This window comes from Rana temporaria, chromosome 8 (genome assembly GCF_905171775.1).
Source record: "Rana temporaria chromosome 8, aRanTem1.1, whole genome shotgun sequence".
Lineage (NCBI taxonomy): Eukaryota > Metazoa > Chordata > Amphibia > Anura > Ranidae > Rana > Rana temporaria.
The window spans coordinates 47,622,409-47,637,629 of record NC_053496.1 but is presented as its reverse complement, the minus strand read 5'-3'; the positions used below and the strand labels follow the sequence as shown (position 1 = coordinate 47,637,629).

The window sequence follows — 15,221 nt, the reverse complement described above, 5'->3', positions numbered from 1 at the left end:
AGAGAGGTCAACCTGGAGGAAAAGGTTATACGGTGACAAAAAATGTGATACGCACTCAAGCAAACACTTGGTGTGGCTAAATTGCATAATAGGCTAATAGGATTATGATTGCTAAAAATCCAAATGAAATTTAGTGCAAATGTCATCTATATCATCCAACATCAATGTTGGGAATTGTGGATTAACCGCTTCTGGACTGCCCAACGCACATGCAGCAGGCGAGCGGTCTCTCTGCGCAAAATCACGTTCCTGTACATGATTTTGTTCTCCCAGGTCTGAGGCATGCCGCCGGCTGTGCTTGGATACATCGGGAGCCAATCAACAGGTCCTGCAGACCCGATGTCTTCCGGGAACCGCCAATCGTTCCCAAAAAAGGCAGAACAGCGGTCTGCCTATGTAAACAAGGCAGATCGCCATTCTGTGACAAGGGAGGACAGAGATCTTGTGTTTCTGCCAATCTCTGTCTTTGTTACAGTAAAAGCACATCCCCCACAGTTAGCAAGCACTCCCTGGGGACACATTTAAAGTGGTTGCATGCGCGGGAGTGACGTCACTGTGTGTCATTACCGGCGGCTCCCACTCCGGCCATCACAGTGCCAGAGATACCTGGAAGTCACTCCAGGAGAGATGTTGCGGCTGGAGGGAAAGACGAGGACCGAGGGCTTCGATCTCAGGTAAGTAATACAAAATGATGCCTTTGTCTTGCAGGTTAATTTTTTTTAATTTTGTCATTTGTTATCCCATTCTTGAGGATACCCAGCTGTCACTGACATCCGGCAGTTTCAGCCTGTACCCCAGCTGGGACTTGAGAGTACTGTTGATTCCTAGGTCTTGGTACCACCCTATCCTTTATAGCCAAGGGAGCTGCTATATTGGTCTCTCACATGTGATCAGTCATGATACTAGCCAATTGATAGCTCGCAGTTTAGTTGACAGAAGAAGCAGCTTTTACAGTTACCATTCATGGCATGCCTTGAAAGTATCAGTTTTGGGAAACTTAAATCGATGGGTTTACTTCTGCTTTCAGGACCCAAGAACAGAAAGATGTATAAGTAATGACAGAATAAAATAATTTGTACACCGGGGTAATAAACCTCACCATGGGAATCCTTGGCCTCTGCATCGGCTCCATGTTGCAGTAATAATCGGACCAGCTCTGCATTCCCCACACAGGCAGCAAAGGAAAGAATGTGTTCTCCTGTCACATAAAAATAAAGAACGCTTTACTTCCAATAATTTATAATATTTTTGGGCTTGTTAAGGTAGATGTGAACCCGATCACAAACATCTCATACAAATTTTATGTAAATTCAGATTTCTTTTATAATTTATTTATAATTTATAATTTATTATTATTTATAATTTTTTAATATATATATATATATATATATATATATATATATATATATATATATATATATATATATATATATATATATGAAATAAAAGTGTTCCTGCCATGAAGGTCCTCATATTCTGCATAATATTGTAGCAAAATACATGTTATTAAAACAGGGTTTAAATTTAACCAATCCCTCCCTTGCTGTTCAGCCGTGAAATGCCAGACCTTTTGTGGACAGTAGAGAATCTGGTATTTGACAGTTAAATGCCAGGAGCATGTCTTAGACCGCGTACACGTCGGGAAAACTGTCATGTTTTCTTTTGGACAAGAAAACTGTAGAGAATCACGACGGGAACATTTAGAACATGTTCTAAATTTTCTCATCGCAAATTGCAACGTTTTGCAATTTGCATTGGTTTGTCATTGGTTTTCCCGTCGGATTTCTTAGGGGTGTTTTCGTGTGCATAAGTGTTAGGAAATGGTTGGCTAAACTTTGACATGAGCAAGCTCCATGTATAAGCTAAACTTTGACTTGGGCCAGCTCCATGTATAGGCTAAAATGTGACTTGTGCAAACCCATGTAAAGGCTAAACTTTGACTTGTGCAGGCCCCATGTACAGTATAGGCTAACATTTGACTTGTGCAGACTCTATGTATAGACTCAACTTTGACTTGTGCAGGGCCCATGTACAGTATAGGCTAACATTTGACTTGTGCAGGCCCCATGTACAGTATAGGCTAACATTTGACTTGTGCAGACTCTATGTATAGACTCAACTTTGACTTGTGCAGGGCCCATGTATAAGCTAAAAATTTACTTATAAGCACAACTGTATATAATACAGTTCATTGAAGTGGTTAAGAGGAACCCTAAAACAAAATTAAGAAAAAAACTGCATGCCCCCCCCCCCCAAATCCATACAGGCCCTTTTGGGTCTGGTATAAATCTTAAGGGGAACTCCACACCAAAATGTAAAAAAAAATTGGCGTGAGGTCCCCCCAAAATCCATACCAGACCCTTATCCGAGAAAGCAGTCTGGCAGGCCAGAAAAGGGGGGGGGGGAAGCTGCTGCCCTCCTGAACCATACCAGGCCGCTTGTCCTCAACATAGGGAGGGTGCTTTGGGGTCCAAGAGCCTCTTACCATCAACCCTGTCCATTTGTTGTTGGGGTATGCGGCTGGGGGGCTTATCGGAATCTGGAAGCCACCTTTAACAAGGGGGCCCCCCAGATCCCCCCCATATGTGAATGGGTATCGGGTACATTGTATCCCTACCCATTCACCAAAAAAATAAAAAAACACAACAGACAGTTTTTGACAAGTCCTTTATTAAAAAACATTGTCCCGCAATGTCCATCCATGCTAAGTCAAGGGAATAAAATGGTTGGTCAAGTGTCTTAATGAATTTCTGGGCCAAGAACGCGCAAACACTTGCCACATCATATGCAGAAGCTTTGTTGCAGTGAAGAGTAGACATGTGCACACTGAAATATTTCATTTAGTTTTCGTCCGAAAAATACATTTATTTAGTTACTCCCGAAATTTGTTTTTAATTTATTTTGTTTTTCGTTGGAAATTGTATTCGTCCGAAAATCCGAATTAATTAAGGTTGAATCTGCCATTAAAGGCTTATGGTGTCTGACTGTCTGTCGAATGTTCAAAGAAGATTCGACGGAGCAGCGAAACTGTACGACGCTGCAATCATACCTTACAAGCTATAGTAGAATTCTAATGTTCTAGTAATAATTATATTTTTTTATTATTATTACCAGTCAACCAACATAAGAATTTTTCTATAGCCTATGGGCCGAGCATTTGACCGGAAATGTATGATTGCAGCGTCATACAGTTTAGCTGCTCTGACGAATCTTCTTAGAACATTCGACAGACACCATAAGCCTTCAATGACAGATTCGACGTTTGTATGTTTTTCGATGCTTTGTCGAATCTTCATCTTTCATGTTGAATTGTCAAGTTAGTTCTAGCTATTTTACTGCTCCTCCTCTTTGGTTACAATTAGCCAATAACATTCATCATCATTTATTTTTATTTTACTCCCCCCACCCAATTCCAGCAGCGATCTTTTCTCTCTATAATGTCAAATATTTTCTCTCTATAATGTTGAATATTTTCTCTCTATGTAGAATAATCTTGGACTAATAGAGTTAAGGTTAGGCACATTCGACCAACGAAAACGAAAATAAAGCATTTGATTATGTCGGATCTTTCGGTTTTCGTATTGTGCGTGTTCAAACGTTGTTAAAACGATAACGAAAAATACCTGAAATTCGGACGAAAATGCATTCGGACGAAAACGAATGCACATGTCTAGTGAAGAGGCCACTTGTTAGGCCAGAGTTCTGGTCTTTTTCCTCTGAACTGATTCCCATAACATTTTCAGAATTTCCAAGGAACAATGTTGGTTGATCATTATACTATTTTCTATGAAATTATAGTGAACTATCCCCTTGTGATCAAAAGAACTCACCATCATGGTTTTGAACTGAGAACGGGACATGCGTGCCTTCTTCGGGCAGGGGAATTCTTTGCTTTCCACATTTTGCTTCTAGATCATACTGGAAACATCTTGTTTCCTCACCAGTAATAACCCAATCAAACATCTCTGCGTTCTTTAAAAGATCAGATGAAATTTGAAGACAACATTCCTTCCGATCTTCTGTCAAGATTCGAGACACCATCTTTACAGAAATCTTTCTCATCCCCAAATCCTCTGTTAGAATTTGCTTCACCGTTTCCCTGTTCACGTTCAATTCTTCTGCCATCGTTCACACACTCGGTCTTTGATCTGAGCATAAGAGAGTTTGTACTCTGTCCACATTTGCAACCATCCTTTGCATTTTTGATTGCCCACTTCTTGCGTCATCGTGGGCATCTTTCTGCTTCTCCTTAACCTGCCTATTGTCATGGTCTTACCTCTCTCCTGTCTCCTTCGTTTGACATGTGCTGGCGGCCATCTTGGTTTCTAGGTCTCTTGTAGCCTCCCACCCTGCGGCTCCTCCTTCCCACTGGGAGGAGCTGGATGCCTGGCTCATATATATAGGAGCTCTGTGGCTTCAGTTCCTTGCTTGGTCCTCCTGTGTTCACATGCTTCTAAGACTGCTGCTGCTGCTTCTGGTTCTGATCCTGGCTTCGTCTGACTTCCCTGCTGGTTCCTGATCCTGGCTTCGTCTGAATTCCCTGCTGGTTCCTGATCCTGGCTTCGTCTGGCTTCGTCTGACTACCCTTCTGGTTCCTGACCTCTGGTTTCACCATCCGTTTGGACTTTTGCTTTACAGCTTGATTTTCAATAAAGCCTTCTTATTTTCACTTATCTCTTGTTGTACGTCTGGTTCATGGTTCCGTAACACCTATGCCATGCAAAACCACTTGATATCTTCATGGAATGTTCTTCGTAAGCCTGGTTTCACTTACACTTTTGCCAATTTTCACCCAAAATGTAATGTCAATCGACTGTTCCAGATTCCTTATTTTCCACCACAAGTTCAACGCACAGACGTGTTATTTCTTCTACTACTCTGTAAAGACTAACTGGTCAACTGGTCTGTGACCCAGGCAAGTGCAAGTTAGAACATGTCAGAATACACTCGAGTGCGAATGGCTGTGTGACTTACCACGATAGTGTTGTGGCGCCGGCAAGAATTAAACTGTCACACCTCCTAAAGAGTATATAAACCCTAAAAACAAAGTTCACTTTGTTATCTATAATTAGGGCCATATTCTCATACTTTCTGCGGCGGCATCGCGTAAGCTATTTACACTACGCCGCCGCAATTTACTGGAGCAAGTGCCGTATTCCTCAAGCACTTGCTCCGTAGTTTGCGGAGGCGTAGTGTAAAAGGCCCGGCGTATCCCCGCGTATTTCAAAGGGGGCGGCTTATATTTAAATTAAGCGCACCCCCGTTTCGAACGAACTGCGCATGCGCCTAGCTAAAAATAGCCCAGTGCGCATGCTCCAGTTCTCGGCGGAAAACGTCAATGACGCCGACGTGTGCGTCATTGACGTAAAGTCGTATTCAAGAACGACTTAGGAAAACGACGTACCCGACGGGAAAAGACGCGGACCCGACGCCATACTTAACATGGCATACGTGGGACTGGCGTAAGGTTACCCCTCATATAGCAGGGGTAACCTTACTCTTACGCAAACGACGTAAGCGACGGTTACGCGACGCGATTTTGTTCGTGAATCGGCATATCAGGCTCATTTGCATAAACAAATGAGACCTGAACGTAAACGCCACCTAGCGGCCGGCGGCGAATTACATTTAAGATCCGACAGTGTAAGTGACTTACACATGTCGGATCTTCAGCGTATCTATTCGAAAATGATTCTAGGAATCACTCGCATAGATACGTGGGTCAAAAAAGAGAGATACGACGGAGTTTCCTGAGATACTCCGTTGTAACTCTACTCAGAATATGGCCCAGGGTCTATTTACCTCCTGCTGAACACTCACAGTAAATAAACTGCGAGCAGATGGCAGGTACAGGCACAGTCACGTACATGTATGTCACCTACCTTTTCCTGGGTTTGGGGCACGCATGCCCCCTGCCAACCTGTAATGTGATTGGACACAGCACAACTATGGCAGCAGATTTAAGCCAATGCTGGCTTGAAGGACCCTGCTCATCGACGTCACACGCTGCCCCACCAAGACAGGGTAAGTGCCAGGCAGAAAGTGCGCGAGGTCGGGGTCGGGGTCACACTGGCGGCATTTGATGGCACAGTGGCAGCATTTAATTAGCATACTATCAGCATTTGATGGGCGCACTGGCAGCATTTGATGGGCACACTGGCAGAATTTGATGGGCACAGTGGCTGCGATTGATGGCACAGTGGCAGCGATAGCACAGTGGCAGCGTTTAATGGCACCGTCGCTGCGTTTGATGGTACAGTGGCTGCGTTTGATGGCACAGTGGCTGCGTTTGATGGCACAGTGGCTGCGTTTGATGGGACAGTGGCTTTGTTTGATGGCACAGTGAGGCTGCAATTGATGTTTTTTCTTTTGAGCACCAGCTGCCACTGATCCAGGTCCTAGGTTCCTAGGTGTTTCAGGGAGACATGGGTCTGAATCCACACAAAACCACTCCAAACGTCCCCCATGCACACACCTCCCAAAGAATAGAGCCCCCTCAAAAGCCAGGGTTGATAGTCACTAGGCAAGAGGCTACCCTGAAGTCCCCTTCAAAAGCCCCTGTGTCAGATGGGTCTGTCACACAGTACATTGGCAAAGTTGTCACCCTAAGACATGAAGAGTGTTATTGACAGGATCACCAGGTAAACATAAAGGGGGAAAAAAAAGCCTGAAAGTAGAAAGCAAATGCAACCACCATATCTAAGAACTGATAAATTGCATACTGTATATTACAGTTTTGTTCTTGGGTTTAGATGCACAAATTATTTCCTCTGCTTATATCCCATTACATTTGCATTCTTCTGCACCACAAACACTAGTAAAAAAACAGGGACCAATTCCAATTTTAATTCTTATCTGTTTTAATTTGTATCTTTTTTAATTATCTTCTTCTGTTTTGTACCAGTGCAGCCACTATAGCTAAAGACAGACGTGCAAGAAGTGAAAGGTTTTATTTTGTAAAATAACCCATACAATGAAATCTGCCCACATCTTACAGAGTTTTTTTCCCCCATGGTGGTTAGACTTTGATGACTGATAAAATATTCAGTAGCTTTTTAAGCCATGTCTGTTTTCTAAATTCCCCAGATTCTTGATACATTATACAATGTTGCATTCCCTCATAGACCTGTAAAAATATCTAACATGCTTCGGTAAGAACAACATGCAGAATCATAACTAAATGTTAAATATTTTATCTTTTGGCCAAATCAGCAATTGTTATACTGCTGACACATTTCTTTTGCTTTTTTCCTTATTTTTTTCTTTATTTCACACAAAATATGCTGACTCACCTCTAGGTAAAAAGTCTCGAAGATAAAGGGCAATGGGTTGCTTTATTCAGGATGAGGGCTTGCTAAAAAGCACAAACCCATTTAAAATGCATTTTTGTTTTGGATGGAGAAGGGTTGGAACCTCTGTCAGGTTTTCCTTTGGTTCAGCTTGGACCAATGTAACCATTCATGGTATTATTTTTAATCTCTATTGATATACTGCGCTATTATCTTTAAATTGAACAGCTGCAAGCACCACAACAATCGCAGAAAAAAGGTTAGAAAGTGTTGTGCTATATGTGGTTGGTGATACAAAGTATACCAAAATTATAATGATGCAAAATGTGTATCCAACAAAATAATGATAATACAGTAGTACAGTACCTTGGATTACGAGCATAATACGTTCCAGAAGCATGCTTGTAATGCAAAGCACTCGTATATCAAAGCGAGTTTCCCCATAGGAATCAATGGAAACTCAGATAATTTGTTCCACAGTAACTGCTGGTGTATGCACTACTGTAAGTGGCCAGAGGTGCAGGGGTGCCTGTGTATGCAGTACCGCATTTGGCCAGAGGTGCAGGGGTATCGGAGACACTCAGTTCACCTGCGTCCCGGACCTCTGGCCAGGCGCCTCCGTGTGAGCGGTGCGCAACCATTTACATAGGCATGGGGCATGGTCAAGACGCCATTTTTTCACTACGGGGAAAAAATGCCAGCACCATACGAAGAGGTAACAAAACGTATGGTGCACTCTTCCTAGCTTAAAAAACTTTATTACAGAACCTCCCTGCCGAGGACGAACACTCTCCCTCAAGGGGCTCATAACCAAAATTAAAATAATTACATGAATTCGGGATCGCACCAAAAACAATGAAAGACTAGTCTATGTATATAGCTATTATCGTGACACCTCCAGACAGTGACACCTACTGGGCCAATTTATGATATCCCACAAGGAAGTCAATACATCGGCTAAAGTGTGGAAAAATGTTGTATTTAATTTGATTGATACCAGTCAATCTTCTAAAACTATTTTTTAAAATAAAATAAAATATTTTTTTGTATTAATTATATTATTTTATAAACAAAAAATCACCAACATGGGAGTTCCCTAATCAGGTATACTCTCTCTATATGTGAATATAACTGTGAAAGTGATAAAAGTGAATATTTATTACTCATAGGGGGAATTATTCATTCCCATACCACTAAGGAGTACACCAAAAATGATATACTCAATACCATATCCCCTTTACTTAACCCAATATTACTATTGTAAATATGTGCAAATATGTCCTTTAAATAAAGGAAATTCTTTTACTATATAAATATAGCTGTGAACATATATTACTAATAAGGAGAAGTTTACCTTCCCATATTACTAAAAAGTGAACTAAAATTCATATACTATATTACCTATACCCCTTTATAGAACACAAAACTTAATGAGTATGTGCAAATATGCTTAAATATTGCAAAAAAAACCCCTGAAAACCTTTATAAATATACCCTTTTTTTGAAAACAAATGATATATATATATATATATATATATATATATATATATATATATATATATATATATATATATATATATATATATATATATATATATATATATATAATGTAAAAATATAGAATAGATTACTAAAAATATATGTAGCGCCCCCTTACTTTCAGAAAGGGTGCTACGCTAGAGTTAGTGGGAGAATGAGAGAGATAAGTTGCTCTCATTCTTAATTTTGTTGGGTTTGGCTGTCGCCAAGTTCTGGATCGTTCTGTGGGTCAGTCTGCGTTCCAGGGATGTGGTGCCATCCCTGGGCGGTAGATGGCGCCAGAGAGGTCCAGGCGGAGTTGCTTCCTCCCAGCAGCCAATGAGAGGAGTTGAGCCTCGCTGTGCATGCTGGGAGGGAGTATTTCTGTGACGGAGGTCATTGTTCTGGGGTCTTCGCGGGTTCCTGGTTCCACCTTTTAGGGTGTGCGCACATCGCAGGCCCCACCACTATGGCCTACCTGGCCTTGGGTCGCGCGCTACGCGGAGTTCCTGACTCTGGGCCCTCCTGGCTCGGAGCAACTGATGCCACAAAGGGGCCCCAGTGACTTACTGGGTCCCCCTTCTACTGAAGAGATCCCAGGCTGTATGCCGTTCGATTGGGGGATCGGCTTGAGGAGAACCCGGAGGCAGGTTATCCAAAAGGGCTTGAATGAACCATCAGGGATCTGGTGACCGGATACTGACAGGTACACTAAACTGTCAACCGGTGAACCCTAACGTGATTTATTGGGAGGATTCGCTCTGCTGTTCACATTGTCAGCATTTGTTTATAAAATAATATAATTAATAAAAAAAAAATTTGTATTTTATTTTTAAAAATAGTTTTAGGAGATTGACTGGTATCAATCAAATTAAATACAACATTTTTCCACACTTTAGCCGATGTATTGACTTCCTTGTGGGATATCATACATTGGCCCAGTAGGTGTCACTGTCTGGAGGTGTCACGATAATAGCTATATACATAGAATAGTCTTTCATTGTTTTTGGTGCAATCCCGAATTCATGTAATTATTTTAATTTTGGTTATTAGCCCCTTGAGGGAGAGTGTTCGTCCTCGGCAGGGAGGTTCTGTAATAAAGTTTTTTAAGCTAGGAAGAGTGCACCATACGTTTTGTTACCTCTTCGTATGGTGCTGGCATTGTTGTCCATAGTCAAAATGGCGTCTTGACCACGCCCCATGCCTATATAAATGGTTGCGCACCGCTCACACGGAGGCGCCTGGCCAGAGGTCCCGGACGCAGGTGACGCTCGGAGACACTCGAGAACTGAGTGTCTCCGGTGCCCCTGCACCTCTGGCCAAATGCGGTACTGCATACACAGGCACCCCTGCACCTCTGGCCACTTACAGTAGTGCATACACCAGCAGTTACTGTGGAACAAATTATCTGAGTTTCCATTGATTCCTATGGGGAAACTTGCTTTGATATACGAGTGCTTTGCATTACAAGCATGCTTCTGGAACGTATTATGCTCATAATCCAAGGTACTACTGTATTATAATTTTGTTGGATACACATTTTTGCATCATTATAATTTTGGTATACTTTGTATCACCAACCACATATAGCGCAGCACTTTCTAACCTTTTTTCTGCGATTGTTGTGGTGCTTGCAGCTGTTCAATTTAAAGATAATAGCGCAGTATATCAATAAAGATTAAAAATAATACCATGAATGGTTACATTGGTCCAAAGAAAACCTGACAGAGGTTCCAACCCTTCTCCATCCAAAACAAAAATGCATTTTAAATGGGTTTGTGCTTTTTAGCAAGCCCTCATGCTGAATAAAGCAACCCATTGCCGAGACTTTTGACCTAGAGGTGAGTCAGCATATTTTGTGTGAAATAAAGAAAAAAATAAGGAAAAAAGCAAAAGAAATGTGTCAGCAGTATAACAATTGCTGATTTGGCCAAAAGATAAAATATTTAACATTTAGTTATGATTCTGCATGTTGTTCTTACCTACTCCTTAGTGGTATGGGAATGAATAATTCCCCCTATGAGTAATAAATATTCACTTTTATCACTTTCACAGTTATATTCACATATAGAGAGAGTATACCTGATTAGGGAACTCCCGTGTTGGTGATTTTTTGTTTATAAAATAATATAATTAATAAAAAAATGTATTTTATTTTATTTTTAAAAATAGTTTTAGGAGATTGACTGGTATCATCAATCAAATTAAATACAACATTTTTCCACACTTTAGCCAATGTATTGACTTCCTTGTGGGATATCATAAATTGGCCCAGTAGGTGTCACTGTCTGGAGGTGTCACGATAATATCTATATACATAGAATAGTCTTTCATTGTTTTTGGTGCGATCCCAAATTCATGTAATTATTTTAATTTTGGGTATGAGCCCCTTGAGGGAGAGCGTTCGTCCTCGGCAGGGAGGTTCTGTAATAAAGTTTTTTTTTTTAAGCTAGGAAGAGTGCACCATACGTTTTGTTACCTCTTCATTTGGTGCTGGCATTTTTGCCCATAGTCAAAATGGCATCTTCGTTGCCACTGTTTTGCATTTCACAACGAGGTCTGGGCCTATAAATATGGCGAGTTACTGGCGCGCCCTATCCCATTGAAAACGTCTGACTTATGACGAAACGTGTTTAGGTGGACGCGCAGTGATGTCACCACGCTAAGGAGGAAGGGCTCCGTTCGTTTGCCGGCCGGCATCTGTTTTACATGAATGATTTTATCTGTGTTCTGTAAGTACAACTTATTTTTTTAAATAAACGTGTTATGCAGGATTACGCTATGGTGCATCCTCTTTTCACACATGGTCATTCAGTGGAGTCTGTGGATGTGAATGAAGCCGTTCCCAGGAATTTGTAACCTGCGAGTTCACCACAATTTTTAAAGGCCGCGGCTGGGCTATAGCCGACTGCTAGCCAAGCTTGCCCTGTCTGGTAAGCGGCTTTGATATCTGGTGGCGGGTCTTCACTTAAGTGTGTAGTATCTGTGAAGTCATGGTGGTGATTGGGAGCATATCTCACAAGACCAGATCAATCTGTGTGCAGTGAAAAGTGCATTGTTTGGACTGTACATATATGTTTTAACATCTTTTAGCTTCAGTGGACTATAAGGTTTTGGTACAGTGGCGCAGCTTTAACCCCTTGTTGTCTATATTGTTATGTGTATCGCACGCAAGCTGCTGCCTTCCTTTATACTCAATTTGTTTATTAATTTGTTGAGTATGTTTTGAATGTTATAATTAAATTTGCGCAGTTTTTCCTTGTCTATTATTTATGATATATATGCTGGAGAATATAAGATAATAAAAACCCATTAGGGATGGTGGGAACTCCTCATAATGGGCACAGCAAGTGTGCAGACCCAGAAACTAAGCATAGGGATGGCGAGGGTCCTTCTAAATGGCTACAGCAGGTATACAGACCTAGAAATTCAGGATGGTGGGAAACCTGCATGATGACAAACCGTTATGCAAATGCAGGAACGTACCACAAAATTCTCCCCAACAGAGTCTCATAAAGACGTTGGAGGCCGTCAGGTGGTTTAGCTCAGCATCTACTAAAACGGAAGTATACATTTTTTGTGTGGACTGAACCATGAGTTATTTTCTCCGTCAGTCATCCTGTTCTTTTCCACAGAGTGGAGTCAGAAGGATCAGCTTATAAAGCAAGGCTTTCATGACTAGTATGCACACAGTATTTTTAGAAGCTGCTACAGGACTTCAAATCACTTTCAATGGTTTATTTAATAATAAAAGAAGTTCCTTGTTAGGGTTTACATAGTTTTTAGGATCACTGTCCTTCCGTAAATGAAATATCAGAAAATAGGTCAGAAAAAGCGAAAGCATACCCTGACTCACCATAATAGAAGGAGTTGAGTTTGAGCTGGAAGTACGTTCCGACTGCCCGTGGCATGGACACGTTGGCACCATTCTGTATCAGCTCTTGCACAATTGCCAGATTTTGACGCATTACAGCAATGTGCAGCGCCGTCTCACCTGCAAGACACAAGAAAGGGGAAAGCTATGAACCCAAAAGGACTGATATCATTCTTCAAACCTGTCAGTGAGTATTTGGTGGATTGCCTTGCAGGAAAACTTAATTTAAATCTTCAGCCAACACTGGTGAGACTGGTGTTGGTTTAGAAGTAGCTTCATTTTGCTGTCTGCGTACCCTATTGGAAATATTTCCCCCACTTCCTGTTCCAGACATATTTTAGGTACAGAGGTGGGGCCCTATTGGAAAAAGTTGATGGGCCACCCTAGTGACCTCCCTACTGTCTGCGATCTTAATAGGAAGGGCCATCCCAGTAACCTCCCTACGGTCTTTGATCTTAACATTAAAGATGCCTAAATTAGGGACAGATAGAATGAAGACCTTCCCTGGGCTCTGGCTCCCTGTATATGCCCAGATGGCCTATAGCAAGGATCTACATGAATACTAAACAACAAGGCTGTTGGATGACCCAGTACAGTAGCTCCAGGTCAGGTCTGTTGGAGGCTGACTACTCACCTGATCCAAACACTAGAGGGTCACAGGTTTTCCCAGGACAAGATTGTCACTCCTTCTCCCCACCACCACCAGTCCTCTGCCTAACCCAATGTCCACACTTACTTCTGGTTCACCAGGTAGAGCCCACTGGAATGAGGAGGCTTAGACCCTGTACACACGATTGGAATTTCCGATGGCCTAAAATCCGATGGAATTTTTTGTCGGAATTCCATTCAAGCTGTCTTTCATACACACTGTCAGACCAAATTCCGACCATCCAAAACGTGGTGATGTAAAACACTACGACGAGCCGAGAAAAGTGAAGTTCAATGCTTCCGAGCATGCGTGAGTTGCACACAGACGATAGGAATTTCCTATAATTTTTTTTCCATCGGAAAAAAATAAAACATGTTCTATTTCTAAACACCGACAGAAAAAAGTCAGATGGGGCCCACACACGATCGGGATTTTCGGTGAAAAAAGTCCATCGGAAATTCCAATCGTGTGTACGCGGCATTAGTCTGCTTCTTTTTGGAAGTGTTCTTTACTGTGCAACAGGCATCATAATCCATTACTTCATGGTTCAATCAGACATGGGTGGTTGGGTACAATACCCACTTCTGTGTTTTCTGTCTTTAGAGTACTTGAACTTCCTGGCTAACCCCGCTAAGGTGAAAGATTTACGGCGTTCCCAAGAGGGGGAAAGTTCCTGTGCAGTAGTCTACATTGTAAAGTTGCTGGCCCTGGAACTCCTACTGGTGCCTAAAACAGTCAGTCAATCACATTGGTCACATGATTAGCCAGACCTTTACTTTCAGTAAGGGCACTACGCTAAAGTTAGTGGGAGAATGAGAGAGGGAAGTTGCTCTCATTCTAAATGTTTTTAAATTTGTCTGTCGCCAAATTCTGGATTGTCTGTGGGTCAGTCTGTGTGTCCAGAGATACGGTCTCATCTCTGGACGGCAGATGGGGCCAGAGGGATCCAGGCGGAGCCGCTTCTTCCCAGCAGCCAATGAGAGGAGTTGAGCCTCGCTGTGCATGCTGGGAGGGGGTATTTCTGTGGCGGAGGCCGCTATTCTGGGTTCTTCGCGGGTTCCTGGTTTCAGGTGTGGCATCCACCTTTAGGGTGTGTGCACATCGCAGGCCCCACCACTATGGCCTACCTGGCCTTGGGTCGCGTGCTACGCGGAGTTCCTGACTCCCGGCCCTCCTGGCTCGGAGCAACTGATGCCACAAAGGGGCCCCAGTGACTTACTGGATCCCCCTTCTACTGAAGAGATCCCAAGCTGTATGCTGTTCGATTGGGGGATTGGCTTGAGGAAAACCCAGAGGCGGGTTATCCAAAGGGGCTTGAACGAACCATATGGGATTTGGTGACCGGATACTGACAGGTACGCTGAGACTGTCAGGCGGTGACCCCAACATGATTTGCTGGGAGGATTCGCTCTGCTGTTCACATTGTCAGCATTGAGCCTGTGGCAGAGGCCTCATCTGGCATCCTAATCTAATCGGAGCCAAGTCTGTGGCAGAGACTTGTTCCCCCCCAGCAACCTTAAAGTGACGCTCCGGCCGCCAGGCTCGTGGCAGGGGTCTGTCCGGGGGCACTTCACCCACTCTAGCTGGAGTGGCGACGCATTGTGACAACTGTAGAGAAGCAAGGCTGCTTTTCATTATCCAGGCCTGAATACTGCAAGGTTACTTTATTTCATCAACCTTTCCCGTCTACCTCAAGTTGATGTTGGTCGTGTTGGACCAAGAAATAAAGCATTCAGAAAACTTAATCTGCAGACTGGACATTCGATTACTGCTCTACTCACTACCTTCACCCCTAGACAACACATAGAGGTAACTTAATACGCCGATCCCAAAACAATCAGCGGCTCCTGAGGGGGTAGCGCTACAATAGCACAGTTAATGTCAGGGCAGG

The 15,221-nt window shown here is 42.6% G+C and overlaps 1 protein-coding gene across 1 annotated transcript in view; it reads right to left on the bottom strand.

The window, feature by feature from the left end:
* The window catches only part of LOC120946905 (transient receptor potential cation channel subfamily V member 5-like), a 47,513-nt gene that overhangs the window by 24,053 nt on the left and 8,239 nt on the right, over positions 1-15,221 (bottom strand). Inside the window, exons 4-5 of the mRNA XM_040361728.1 lie at positions 12,664-12,801; positions 1,100-1,198 (exon numbers count right to left, since the gene is read on the bottom strand). Coding sequence (XP_040217662.1) covers positions 1,100-1,198; positions 12,664-12,801 — 237 coding nt within the window. The remainder of the gene's footprint in view (positions 1-1,099; positions 1,199-12,663; positions 12,802-15,221) is intronic.